This window comes from Pseudonaja textilis, chromosome 1 (genome assembly GCF_049901715.1).
Source record: "Pseudonaja textilis isolate UNSWEBS1 chromosome 1, rPseTex1.2, whole genome shotgun sequence".
NCBI classification, from domain to species: Eukaryota; Metazoa; Chordata; class Lepidosauria; order Squamata; family Elapidae; genus Pseudonaja; species Pseudonaja textilis.
In genome coordinates this window covers 23,815,682-23,829,890 of record NC_141990.1, presented here as the reverse complement: position 1 = coordinate 23,829,890, position 14,209 = coordinate 23,815,682, and the positions used below count along the sequence as shown (strand labels likewise).

Sequence of the window (14,209 nt, the reverse complement as noted above, 5' to 3'; positions counted from 1 at the left end):
TCTCTAAAGCTGCTATTTTCATTACATAAAAACTTCCCATTAATATTTAATTGAAATGTAAATTGCTTCCAAGATGTAGTCCCTAGGTAGGCCAGAAATGAGAAACAAGTTTATCCTTCACCATTACTTAGACTATGGCCACTGTTCAGGATTCCCTCTGGTTCTTTATACAAAATAAAATGTTCAGGTTAACTATTTGCAATATGCTGCTTTTGGTGACTTTTAGATTTCAGCACATCTCTTTCTCTTCCAGATTATACATTTATTTATTTGTCAAATTTATATGGCTTCCCATCTCATGTGAAACAACTCTGTGTGGTATACAATAAAACCAATAATTAAAACTGTTCTACAAACCAGTTAAAACAAGAACAATTAAAACAACCAAAACAATAAACACAGATAAAACAAGACCATAGGTGGAAAAATGTAAACAATAAAATGTAGACAGTATGCAGGATCACTATACCAGGGGTCCCCGGCTTGCTGTGGGGGAAAAACTGTTTTGAGGGATTTCTATAAGGCCAGAAGGGTTGGGCTAATCTAACCTCAGGAGAGATGATCTTCCAGAAGGCAGGTACTGCAACAGAAAAGGCTCTAGGACCCATCTGATGGAGTTTTTTCGCAGATGGGACCAGGAGCCCCCTCTGCTGTACCTGATGGGATCCAGGTGGATGGGAGGGGCAGGTGCAGCAGGAGGGAGCAGGTGGCTGACCTTGCAGTTAAAGGGTCTTGTCTTTTTCCACAGGCCCAACCGATTTTTATTCCCAGAATAAGGAAAAACTGTGCCCTAGGCATCTCCATCTGCACCAAGGCTGGTATCTAACTGGAAATGAATCAGCCATTTTGTTAGACAGAGGCTCTGAAAATTACTTTGCCCGACCTTGCAGATTAATCTCTAGGTTCTCCTTTTCCAGAAGGGTTCAGGTCCCTCTACAGCAATCTGCAAACACAATAAGGGCAGACCACCACAAGATAGGCCTTAATAGAGGCTTTTATCCCTGTTTGGTCGAATTAATCCTTCAATGTCCAGCAGTGATTCTTTAGCCTTGTCTTCTCCCATTTCATTTCCCTCAGCTCCCTCATAAACCATAGAGAGCAATGGGATCCATGGAAGGAGAGGTCACATGGGTACAATCCAATCCATGGCCAAAACCGCCTTCTCATTCCAAGTGGCGCTAAGGTTTAAGTTGGATAGTGCAGAAGACTGCTAGGACAACCTCTGGCTCTCTCTGGAACCTTTCTGGGTCCATCAGTCAGCAAGGAGGAACTGTTCTAATGGCTCCTATCTCTCCACAGAAGGGGAAAAGTGCCAGAAAATCCCATGGTTACCAGGGCATGACCTGACCATGACAAGAGAATCATAGAGAGCTCCTCTCAATTCCAGATCACTCCATATATATAAAAACTTACAATACCATTTTTATGAAACTGGAGGAGGGGGAAATCTATGGGTTCTACTCTACAGAGATGGGTGCTGGAAATTCCACAATCAAGAATTGTGGACTTTCACAAAACTTTATTAATGATAAGGTTAAGGATCTCTTTGAAATCTCTCTTCACGGATTACAGGAGGGAGTATCTGCTGTGTAAAGCTAATCTGAAAGACTGCCAACCCATCTCTACCCTTTCATTCACACATGTCCTATTTTGCTTTCTACTGAAGATGACTTCAAATAAATTATTTTATAAAAATTAAAATATAAATGCACGTGATATTTCTCCTGGTCTTTGCAGTGACCCTGTAAGAACAGGGTGGATGGGATGTGGTTTCTAATTGCCAGTTTGCTTTTGACCCTGCACCTTCTCTGTTTCCTTTTTTTGCCACAGGTTCTCAAATCGATGACCATGTTCCAAAGCGAGCTTCGGCCCGGATTCTCGCTCCCCCCGGAGGCAGGTCTAGTGGCATTTGGTAGCTGCCCTCCAGACTTGTCCCCCAACTAAGGACACCATCTCCACCCCCACTTGCCTGGCTGCCACCAACACCCTGCAAGCTTATGGCAGCCACACTTTTCACCGGAGCCGCTGACATGGGCAAGCGCTCTGTTGCCTGCACCCAATGCCATGCCCTGCGGAGCCACCTGCTCCCCTCTGGGAATGAGACGACAGGGCCCTATCCCTCTCCTCACCCCACAGCTGCACTATGTGCTGGGTGATGCACTGAGGGAGGACCTGGCTTTGTTCCTAGAGAAGGTGGGAGCTCCCCCAAGTACTGTGGGGGAAGAGTGGGCAGCCCTGGGGAGGGGACAGGGCCAAGGGGGCCTGTCTGTGCCGGTTCCTTTCTGTTTTGCACGTTGGGTTTTTGGATAAGTGACATTTTGACTTGTTTGTGCATCACGTGGAAAAAAAAATACTGAAATAAAGGTGCTTTGTGTGCTAGCTGTAGGATAGAAGGGGGAGGTGTGTGGGCCAGGCTAGGGTGGGGCTTAGCTGGGTTGGAGGACAGAGGTCCCCATTCAGGCATTGTACTTACTGTGAAAGGGAAAAGGGTCAGCCAAGAAGGGTAGACGAACCCCTTTTATCTTTGTTATCTCATAGGACAATGTCACCAACAGTTGTGAGCTTTTACCCTTTTGTTTGGGTTTGCTACATATTCTTAACTGAAAGCTCTTGAGAGGACTATATAAAAGATGGTCAAGTTCAGATGGTATCCCTTTCTTCTGTATCCCAAGTAAAAAAATGAGTGTTGGGCACACTCAATTATAGGAGAAAGAGCTGTCCTCCCGGCTCCTGTAAGATAATACAATCTACGGTTAGAGTGGGAGGAGAATATGGTAGTAGCCAAGAAGTTTTGTCTTGCTCTTCCCATTGGCCTATATCAAACAGTAACTGTCTTCATGGCTCATTCTTTGTAGCTTTTTTTTCTCTTTTAATGTACTGGAATATCCTGAAGCTTTCTATTCCCAATCTCTTAGGCGTCTCTTTCCAAGGAGAGGCCTTGTCCTGTCCAAGTGTATCAGCCTCTTGACCATAATCCTAGCCCCTCCTGCCTGGAGGTGGGGTAAAAGAGCAGCAGAACCTAGTTGCCCTGTCCCTTTAGTGCCTCTTCTCCTCATCTTGTAAAGGAGGAGCTACCAGAGCAGAAGTTGATCCCCATCAGTGCTGACAACAGAAAGGGATTGGTTTGGGCTGGCTGAACCAGCTTCTCCATCCACTCACACCCGCCACCTTCTTTACTCTGAGCTTGGGGGTAAAAGATTCCTTTAATACTCAATGCGACGGAGTATTTCTCCTCTCCATGTTGAGGGATGGAGGGATTTCCTATCTGAGCTATTCACTGGCCTTTTAAGCCAGAGGATAACTTGAGAGAAGCATGCGTGCTCTGAAACCTCCCTCCAATCCTCTCCCAACCTGATGGTGCTAACCCGCCCACCTGGCTGACTGTTGGGGCTCATGATGCCTCCGTTTCCTCACCCTCGGCCCATTAATGCCTCCCTCCGAAATAGCGTGAAATGTGAACTGTTCCTTGTGCACTTTCCCCTCAATAGTTGGTACCCATAGGTATATGAAGCTGGGTGGCCAGGCGTGACGGAGTCCTCAGCTCCCAGGACCGCGATGGAGGACTCGGCTTGTGAACGCAGCCAGCCCTGCCCTGTTACATGTTGGAATAGTCTTGTAATGACTGTTTTAGCACCTGCAGTGCATATGTTTCCTCATTAAAGATTGTTCTCATGATACAAAGCTTTTGGGTCTGTGCTTCAGAACCAGCCTTTCGGCATCGCAGGGAAGGAGAAGATGAACCTCAACGTGGAAAACATGCACCTGACATTTAGTAACTGTAGTTGGAAAGAGCCTTAAAAAAGAAAAATATGTTTAATGACTACAGAAATGGTTCGCCCCTGCCTTCTTCTGCCCGAATGTTCTTCCCAAAGTAGCCTAGGTTCCTAGGATTTCCTGCTGGTGGCCTCCCATCCAAGTAATAACCAGGTCTGAGCTTTCTTAACGCTTTGGGGTAAATTGGTAAGTGCTGCAAGTTCTCGTGCCTTAATATCGATGTAGCTTAAACATTAGATAATTACCAAAGCATCAGCTATGGCAACCTGCTAAAATCTTGGGAGTTGTTTAAAACTGCCTCCATTTCACACCAAAATTAAAACAGGTACCTTTTTTAAGAACGACGGATCACCACTAACACAGTACCGCAATCTAGAACACTTTCTGTAGACTTGTGCGTTTCAGACAGTAGTGAATCAAGAGAAAAATGTCTTGATACTAAGTTAAAATTGGGCAGGCACATATGGTAAATGGTGATATTTCAAATAATATTTCATGCCATTTAGAATTTTATAAATATATTTGCATTTTAATTTCTTTTATTCTCTCATACACATATAGAGGCAGTCTAGTATGGCCAGTTTCTCAGCTTCTCATCAATTAAATCCAGAATAACTTGTCAATACTAGATCTGGGAAATGATTTTTAAACCAGATTCTCTACACATCCATACTCCAACACTATTTACAATCTCATGTAGACATTTGTTCCAGCCCTCTGCCCAAGTATATCTTAATGTGGAAAATTCATTAGGATGTGGAAACTTTGACCTCTTGAGTCATAATTATCAGTTCCTAGGATAGACAATGTATTCCTTGATTGCTTGGCATTTTTCAAGCATTCCCCTCAGAAAATAACTAAAGTTTGCATCTGGGGTTGCCACGTAGTGATGGCCTTGGAAGGGGACTAGACCCCCCCAGGTAAATAATACGATGAAAATTGATGATGGGTTTGCAACTAATCCTCCGTCCTCTCAAACAGAAGAGAAGATAGTTTCTTCTCAAGGAGGAAAGCCTATAGCACGGCACATAAGTTTTTGCCTCAATGCAGTCCCAGAAAAAGCCTTCATATCTTACCGCAGTGCTTTTTATAGTCTCATGGAGCCCCAGATACTTGGGGACAAAGAATTGCATTCCACACCTTGAGCCAAATTGTGCAAGTGTCTTTGAAATGGAGTGATTTGAAGCAGAGAGGAGAAGCTGATCACCTTTTTACTCAGAAAAATACACACAGAGTATATGTAGCATGTCCTGTTGAAAGGTTGCTGTTCCTTTCACTGGTTCTGCTTTGGTTTGATGAATTCAATGGAACGTCCTTTTCTATGGTTCATTTCCTAGAGAGAAAACACAGCATTTATAACTCTGCTCCTCTTTCTATCTTTCCTGCCCTTAGAAGATCATGCATAGAGTGTCTCCTTCCATGATATGAACTCTTCAAAGGAACGGAAGACCTCAGTGGAAAAATGAGGCAGCAGCATAATCTTAAAATATGATCGGAATAGCATAATTAAGAGGGAGTTGTTCTGAAACACAACTACAAAAGAAAATACGTATGAAGAAAACATCAAAAAGTCCTCTAAGCAGATCCAAGTGATAAAGAGTAGCTAAACTATTCATTAATAGTTGGAAGTTAAGAATCTGTTTTCATGACTAAAATACCTTTGGGTTTATCGGGCATAGCAGTCTCACTGCCTCTGACAGTGAAAGGCATGAAATTTTTCACTTTTTCTTCTTTTCCCTTAGGTTTATGTTTCACTGGTTCTGCTATTATGATGAAATATTCTGGAATCCCAAGGGCAAACCAAGGCAGTAAAACTCTTTGAACTACCTATGTTGGGCTACACCAGGTGTGTCAAACTCAAGTTGTCATGGCATCCTCATGTGACGTATCAGACTTTTTTCCCCTTCGCTAAACTGGATGGGGCGGGGCCAGCACGTGACTCATTTGGCCATGAGTTTGACACCCCTGTGCTACACTACAGGGGTGGGATTCATTTTTTTTACTACTGGTTCTGTGGGTGTGGCTTGGTGGGCATGGCAGGGGAAGGATACCGTAAATCTCCAGTCAGAGGTGGTATTTGCGGGTTCTCCGAACTACTCAAAATTTCTGCTACGGTTCTCCAGAACTGGTCAGAAACTGCTGAATACCACCTCTGGTACACTAAGCATAAGATTTCTATACAATCAGTCTATATGGAACTCTTTCACCATACAGTAAACACTCCCCCCATCTCCAATTTTAAATGTGCTTATCTCCCCACCATAAAATGACAATACGGCTGTAGTCACATAAAATATTTAACCTACATTACTGAATTAATTGATTTGCTGAGAGCATACAACACATTAAACCATAATCTAATCAAATAATAGATGTATACACTAAGGCAGACAAAAATGCAAAGTTAATACTAACCAAACTGCATATTTTTATTAAATTTTATTAAATTTATGTTGCCTATTCACCATCGAGTAACATACTGTGTGAATGTGCCCACCACTTTATATATTCAGGTTTTATACTATGCAAAGACTGCCAAATGGAAAATTCAAAGAAGCATAAATAGGAAAACAAAAGAATTCAGAAGTATTCTCATCCATTCACATAGTCTTGTACTTCTTAAGGCCTACCCTGATTAGTGTTCTCTTGTGTTTGGACAGCTAAAGCTTGCAGGTCTGGGTAGGTCTTATCAATGAAATCTTTCTACCCTTTCTATGTATTCAGCCAACCAACTGAATACATAGAAGCTCAACACCGGTGTTTTCAGTTTCCCATAAAACGCCTGATGTAGCATTATTCTTCTATCTCATTCTGTGAATTCTGCCACTGTAGAGAATAGAGAAATGGCCTTGAGAAACAGGCAGAAGATGTGCCCCCATCTTATCAAATACGTAGGAGGCAGAAGCTTGGCAACACAAAAAACAACAGCCAAGGACTTAATAGCCGCCCAGGAACTCCCCAATCTATATCTAAAAAGCTATACACAACAGGCACCATATAAATACCACACACAGAACAGCCCAGAGAAGTTCCCTGAAAATGGGCTCCAGCATGAGAGGAGACAAAGCCTCTGGTCCCAGTGACTGACCCAGCCTGGATCCTGCAACATCATCCTGGGACACGTATATTTGCCTTCATTCGTTACAGTAGAAATAGCTGCTACTAAGACAAAGGCGAGATAAAAGGAATCTTAAGTTTGGGGTAAAACTGTAGCATACATAAACAACTCAGGCAAGTCCTTCCTTAGTTCACATGAAGATAAAAGGTGGGACTGTTCTGGCACATTCAGACTTGCAAGCTTCTGTTAGTGTAACTGTATGGTAAAAGTAACATTGGTACACATGGCTTTGGTTTCCTAGTTTACCTTTAAAGGCTGATAACCATCTAGAAAAGTCCTGCTGCCCCCATTGCCAGATAAGTTCACCAACACTGAACTTTGACGAGTGTCTCCAACGGGGCTCTATACCAAGTTTGACCTTTCCCTTTCCCTCCAACTTGAGTTCAGAGAAGTAAAAGTCTAGTAGCTTAGTTGTATATGCTTGTTATGTTGTAACTGGAAACATTTGTGTTAGCCTGTCATTCAGGAAATACTTATTTTAAACTCACCCTCACCATCTTCATGAGAAGTCACTAGATAACAGCACTTTTCTTCTGCCCACTGTTTCTCTTTCAATAAAGTGGGTGAACATACCTCTCAGAAACCATATTGCTTCAGGAGCGTCTTCCTAAACATGATAAGAAATAGATGTGTTCAGCAGGGGATCAAGAGTAATCCTACTCCATTATCCGCCCTGGCATTTCTTCAAAATTCTTAGTAAAATAGCAATAGCAATGAGACATATATACTGCTTCACAGTCCTCTCTAGGCAGTTTACAAAGTCAGCATATTGCCCCCAATATTCTGAGTCCTCATTTTACCAAACTCAGAAGGTTGGAAGGCTGAATCAACCTTGAGCCTGGTGAGATTCGAACTGCCAAATTGCAGTCAGCTGGCAGTCAGCAGAAGTAGCCTGCAGTATTGCATTCTAACCAGTGCTCCCCTGCAGCTCTCGTGCAATATTAGGATTTGTTATCAGGGTATTACCAGGATTAGCCTATCTGGGCAGCAAATTCCCAATGACCATCAATGATAGCAAAGAAGTGAATAAAATTTTGGATGTGTTGGTCCCATCTGCTTGGTCATCTAGACAGCAATTTAGGGATGGCCTAATAAAATGTCACACTGACTCCATGCAAATTTGGAAAGTCCATCAGCTTTCAGTGTAGCTGATAATATTTGCCTCCAAACTTAAATAGTCAGGTTAACTTTATCTCCATGAAGCAAGCATATTTCTCAGCATTCTGTCTCACTGATCCATCAAATGATATCAATGTAATTTTGCCACTCATTTACGAACATCAAGCAACCTCTTTCATTTTTGTTGCTGCTGTAACTTTTTCTCTAATGATGGAGTTCACCTCTGTTTTGAATGCTGTGGCCATGCTATGCACTCTCTGTAATTTACAAGCTTTGGGCTGCAAACATGTTTCCTATCTGCAACACCTTAAAGTAGCTTCATGTTTTCCCAGGATCCTGCAGCAGGATAGAGAGAAGTTGCTTGAGCTCAGACGCATCTGTGCATATGTTTTAGATCAGGGTTGGTCTAAAAAAGCTGGCTGAGGAACTCTGGGAGTTGAAGTCCACAAATCTTAAAGTTGCCAAGGTTGGAGACCCCTGTTTTAGACAGTGTAGTGTTTGTATTTCTCCATACCCTGAAGCACCATTTGGAGATTGAAACCAAAAAATTCCACAGTGTTGGTAAGTTATTCTCAGATCTGTTGTTCAAGAAAGAGAGAAACAGGCTGATATACACCACTTCTGAGTATTCTTTCAAATGGAGATGTTTAAAGTTAAATGTTCTCCTGGTATCTCAAAATATTGTTGGGAAACCATGCCCAAGGACATGCAAGATTGTAGAGAAAACACACACAAATGTTCTTCCTGTTCTATTTGTGTAGATAGGCAAAAAGAGAGGATTATATTTGCCTTCCAGGTCTTAATGAAGAGAATGCTTTAAACTTCTACTTAACGATGCACTACCTGGGTTAGATAAGAAAGAGGGCTTGATTTTTAGCACTGCTCTTCTATTCAATTTTGTTTTGCCATGCTTATGGACGATAAAAGGATAGGAAGAGGTGGCATAAGGGATGAATATTCTGCTTTTTCTAGGAATTTTTCCTAAGACTTCTATAGAAATATGGAACATGTATTTTTAAAATATTTGTAATTTTTCTTAAATTATGCAGGAGTCTGTGGGTATGCCCATACAATATTTTTATTCTGCTTGTTTCCTTTTTTTGCTGCCTTTTCTTTAATTTTTATTGTCTTTCTAGTTATTTCTTACAGTGTTTTATCTCAGTGTGTTTTTTTAAAAAAAAGCAAAACATAAAAGATAACATTGGATTTTAGGAAGTAGAAATAAATGTAGGCACTCAACTAATGGAGGGATCCTGGGATGCATTATTTGAATGAAGAGGATGGGCCTGGCTTGTTAGCCCAATTTTGTCAACTAGCTTTTTGGTTTCTACCTGAGCTTTGCATTCATTTGTGGAATTAAGGGATAAAAGACAGGGAGACCCTGATGAATTCCACAGCTTCCAACTCTTTCTCTTCTTAGTAACATTGGAAACAACACAATTCCTTCTTAAAGAAGAACTGAGTATGGTCATTTCTATTCTCTTGTAATTTGAGCTCTGAGATATAGATGGAACTGGACAAGCAGGGTGAGTTCATACACAACTACTAGAACTAAAGACCTAGTTGCCCTGCTCACTTGAAACACAGCCACCAACACTCCTGATGCAGAGACCGTAGAGACATGGGAACTCTGAATAAGAGTGGAGGAGACAGTCAAATGATCAACTTCTGGGACAGAAATTATGAGAACTATGTAACATAAGGTAAGGGGACCAAACTTTCCTGTAATCTTGCAATGTAGTACGGTGATCTTTTCGTAGCAGTTTTGAAGAAAAGAAAGCTTAAGGTGGATTTCATCCCTTTAGCGGCAGTGTAAGTTTTTATTGTTATATACTTGAATATTATTGCCAATTATTTATGTGTGTGTTGTAGGAAGCTAGCACCCACCCCTCTCCTAGAAAAATGAAATATCCTAGGAAATATTAAAAAGGCAGAATATTTCTCTAAAAAGAGTAGAAACTCAGAAGCAGAAGCTCACCTCAGAAGCAGAAGCTCACCCCCACCTTTGTTAATGGGTGGGCCATTAACGCCTGGGCCAAAATACTTTACATAACAAAGATCTCCAGGTAAAGCTATAGCAATTGCTCAAAAGCCCCTTCAGTGCATCATCATCCAGCAAGGCTCAACCAAGCCTGGAACTCAGGACAGCCTACAGAATTGCCCCTGCATGGCCTCATGGGAGTCTGACAACCAATCAGAATAAAAGGTTCAATTCAAATCCTTTCAAAGGTTATAAAACCCAGGCACTCTCAGCACCTCAGCTCTTTCTTGATCTCTTCCTTCACCTTGAAGCATGTGATCATCCTTCCTTTTCACTCTGGAGCTCCAGGCCATGTGGTCCTCCTGTCCACCATTAAACCTTCCAAACAGCCTCCATGTTTCTAGTGTCTTTTTCCCCACTTGGAACTGAACCCAAAAGGATATTTCTACCAACAGTGTGAGAGAGAGGGAGGGAGGGAGATGATGCTTGGAAACTGACCACACAAGTCCTTACACTTTGATTGGTCAGATTTCAGAAGTAGTTTGCACTGCCTTCTTTCTAAGGTTAAGAGAGAGTGGACTGGACCAAGGTCACCCAGCTGGCTTTGTGCTTAAAGTGGATCATGAAATCACAGTCTCCCAATTTCTAGGCTGTTCCTTGACAATTATACCAAACTGGCTCTCTGTCATTGCCTTCAGTCCAAAGGGTCTTGCAATTCCTTCCAATATGTCTCAACCACTAATGTTTTCCTCCTCAGCTGACATAATTCTAAAAAAGCTGCACTGTATTGAACTCCAGATTGTCCTTCCTCATGTTCTGCTGGCTTTATTACCTTTGTTTATAGCTTTCTAATCACTGTGAATTCGCCTATGCATAACTTAATTAGAAAAGGTTCAACTTTGTTCCAGATTTCAGACTTGGCACTGGAGCCTATAATGGCAAATAATGTCAACACGCAAACATGTCTTCGTGCAGTGTTAAAGCTCTTTGCCTTCCCCACACAAATAGCCACACCCCATCTTTGATCTGGAAACAGTTTACAGTTGGTCCTCAACTTACAACCATATATTTCGTGACCCAAATCAAGTTATGATGGCATTGAAAAAAGAGGCTTACGACTGGTTCTCACACAGCCATTGGAGCACCCCTGTGGTCATATGATCAAAATTCAAGCACGTGGCAACTGGATGTATTTATGATTCTTGCAGCATCCCCTGGGTCACCTGATCTCCATTTGTGATCTTTCCAGCTGGCTCCGTCTAGCAAAGTCAATGGGGAAAATAAGATTAATGTAATGATAGTGTGATTCACTTAACAATCAAAGGTAATTCACAACCAAGGCAAAAAACTGGGTGCAAGTTACTTAATAATCACCTCAATTAGAAATGGAATTATATCCCAATTGTGGTGGTAAATCGAGGACTACCTCTACCACTTTTCATTATTCCCTTTTGTATTTCTGAATATGAAATTGTTGGTCCTTTCAGCATTGGCTTTCAGTGAAGAGTTTAATATAAAATCCTTTGTTGTCGTTCTCAGCCAAGATAGCTCTCCTGTCCAAAAAAAGAGGGTAACAGGATTAGATTAGCATGACTTCACAAATATCTGAATAATTTATAAAAATGTTTCTAATTTTATCAAGGTTTATGATGTAATACATCAGCCTTCTTCAACAAGATACATTCTAGATATTTTGGGAGAAAGTTCCCAGAATTCCTAAGGCAATCAGGTGGGAGTTATTCTATCTTGGCATAGGTATGCAACGTAGGTTTCTACAATTGTTCTTTTAAAAGGCAGAAAATGTGAGCTGTCTTGTCAAAAGGCTTTTAACAGAGGGGAATGTCATGAAACATTATCATCATAATCATCCCATGGCTTTTATGAAGATCTACCTTTTTGCCACACTCTAAGGTGTCTGAGAGTCAGCCATGTATAGGTCTTGTTTCGTTCTCACCAAGTTTGAAATGACATGTCCTAATTCCACTTTTTCCATTTTTAGGGAGGGAACATTAGCTGACATTCTTCTAGACTGCTGGTAACATTTCTTTAATGTTTGTAGGTCAGTGGCTGGTGCTTCCAAAAGAGGTCCCTTTGGGCGGCCAAGAAAGATACTGCAGTTGTCGGGATGTACTAAGCCTAAATCAAGACATGTCTTTGGACAGCATTTCATAACTTATAGGATGAACTGAACATGATTTCAATAGAATTTACATATGTACAGAAGCATAGAGTATACAGAAGTATTTTGTTCATTGCGTTACAATATCCATTGCAGTACAATGAACTAAAATATCTCAAACTGAGGATTTACAATTTACAAGAAGGCTTAACTATTGTTGAATTGACAAAGAGCAGGTATCTTCCAAATAAGACAATTTTTTTCAGGGTTACACAGTCTGGAAATATTTTTTTTAAATAGACACTGTCAGGGGTACGAAACTCCCAGTTATATGTGTTTTATTTTTTTAAAATCGGTGGAAAAACTGCTAAAACTCAAGGGAATAGGAGCAAGGGAAGAGGAGATCACGGTAAAGTGATTTACCGAAAAGAGGTGGATACAAAGACAAGAAGTGGGTTCGTCAGAACCGGATCCCGTGTGCAAGAGCTCAATTGATAGAGTTCATCACCTACGGGATGGCGATCTCTCTCGATCTGTCAGAGACCCTGCGCGAAGAGGTTGGCACTATGAGGCAGCGTGTAGGCGGGACTTCTCTCGCCTCGGTTGTCATGGGAGCGGCAGCAAATCACTCGCCCTTGTGGTTGCTATGACAGCGGGAAGGGCGGGGTTGAAGATGAGGCCTAGCCATCCTGTGCGTGTTTAGGGGGCGGCGCATGCGTGGGAGCCTCCTCCCCCTCCCCGCAAAGCCGACCGGGTCGGTGCGGACTCGGAGGAGGAGCCGCCGCCGCCTCTGCTACCGTAAGAAGTCAGGCCGGTCGGCGGGAGGGCAAAGACGGAGCCAGCCAGCCGCCGTTGCCGCGCCGGCACCGCCGTGAGTGAAAGGAAGGCGGTTGGGGAGGGCAGAACAACAAGAGGGAGCTGCTTCCCGCCGCCTGCGGGCATCGGGGAGGCGGGAAGTGCCCCGTCATGGCCCTTCCTCGCTTGGTCGGGGGACCCTTTTCGGTCCGCTTGCCCGAAAGGGCCGCCGCTGCGGGGTCTTCCCTAGAGCGGAGACAGATCGCGGCAAGGGGTGCTATTCGAGGCTGCGGTTGCCGCCGCCGCCCGCCTTTCTTAAGGGGCCGGCGGGCAGTGGCTTTCCCTTTAGTGAGGGGCCGCGCTGCCGCTCGCCCTCATCCCGCTTCTGCTCCTCGGAGGCGGCGGCGAGAGCTCTCTGTCCACTGGAGCAAACGTCCCGGCCGCGTCCTGCTCCTGCCTCGCCAGGTGGGACCTGCCAGCGCGCTACAGGCCGCCGTGACTCGGCAGAGCGTCCTCGGGGATGGGGATGGTGCTTGATAGCTGAGAGAGAAGGTGGCAAGGCGCGATCTTCCCCGGGAACCAGTGGAAGAAGCCTCTGCTGCCAGGGAGAGGGGAAAAAAAATACCTTTCTTTGCTGCGCCACGGATGTCGCCGCAGAAGGGGCGCTCGGACTTCTTGCCGTGTGGAAGCCGGGAAATTGAGTCCTCGCGTGTCTCCCGGTCTCAGCCTCTGCAGGCAGTTTCTAAATTTGGGGTGTGCACCATGCGGGAATTTGAGGCTCAGGAGTTTCTTTGAGTGTTGTCTGCCTCCCTGCATTGACTTCTTCACCAATGTCTGGGCTGGCTGGCCTAAAGGGGGAGAATTTAAAAAGATTGAAGTTAGGGGAACAAAAAGTCTGTCAGGAAAAATATTAAGTTCCAAGCCTGGCATTCTGCAAAACTGGGTGCAAATTGAGTAAGTTCTGAACATCCCAATGACTTGGTGTTTTGCAAGGCCGTTTGCGATTTTTTTTTTTAACCAGCAAGTCATTGATTGCCTGCTGTGGGACAGGATTATATTCCTAGCCTTGAATTAGAGATATGTGAATATACGCTTTGTGTATTAACCAGTCGGCTCAGTAAGGACTTGTGCATAGAGCACATAGAAACTCATACATGAACTAGCCCATAGGTACAGAAGTGACTGAGTAACTCTGTAGACCTTTGGAATGCAGAATGGTTGGTCCACTGGGTTGGATGGCCTAGAAAATGGCTTTTTACTTTTGTGACTATCAGGAAAGTGCTACACAGATACAAACAGACAA

General features: G+C 43.3%; 2 protein-coding genes and 1 long non-coding RNA gene across 13 annotated transcripts in view; 2 read left to right on the top strand and 1 right to left on the bottom strand.

The window, feature by feature from the left end:
- DPYSL5 (dihydropyrimidinase like 5) overlaps positions 1-3,691 on the top strand; it is a 60,384-nt gene extending 56,693 nt beyond the window's left edge. For all 3 annotated transcript variants that reach the window (XM_087929073.1, XM_026708528.2, XM_087929070.1), the window contains one exon: positions 1,831-3,691. In XM_087929073.1, the coding sequence (XP_087785199.1) occupies positions 1,831-1,944 (114 nt within the window). In that variant the 3' untranslated portion in view covers positions 1,945-3,691. The remainder of the gene's footprint in view (positions 1-1,830) is intronic.
- Positions 3,692-3,858: 167 nt separating this feature from the next.
- On the bottom strand, positions 3,859-13,680 carry LOC148127528 (uncharacterized). 2 transcript variants are annotated; one of them, XR_015742661.1, is made up of 5 exons: positions 13,532-13,680; positions 11,356-11,545; positions 11,109-11,251; positions 7,381-7,499; positions 3,859-5,107 (listed from the first exon to the last, which is right to left on the bottom strand). It is a non-coding gene; the product is annotated as an uncharacterized LOC148127528 (long non-coding RNA). The 2 variants fall into 2 exon arrangements; XR_015742659.1 differs by having other exon boundaries at positions 11,367-11,545; positions 13,532-13,678.
- MAPRE3 (microtubule associated protein RP/EB family member 3) overlaps positions 12,773-14,209 on the top strand; it is a 32,688-nt gene continuing 31,251 nt past the window's right edge. Inside the window, exon 1 of one of the 8 annotated variants that reach the window (XM_026708603.2) lies at positions 12,773-12,982. In XM_026708603.2, coding sequence (XP_026564388.2) covers positions 12,825-12,982 — 158 coding nt within the window. In that variant the 5' untranslated portion in view covers positions 12,773-12,824. The remainder of the gene's footprint in view (positions 12,983-14,209) is intronic. The other 7 variants (XM_087928821.1, XM_087928800.1, XM_087928844.1 and 4 more) reach the window with 7 other exon arrangements.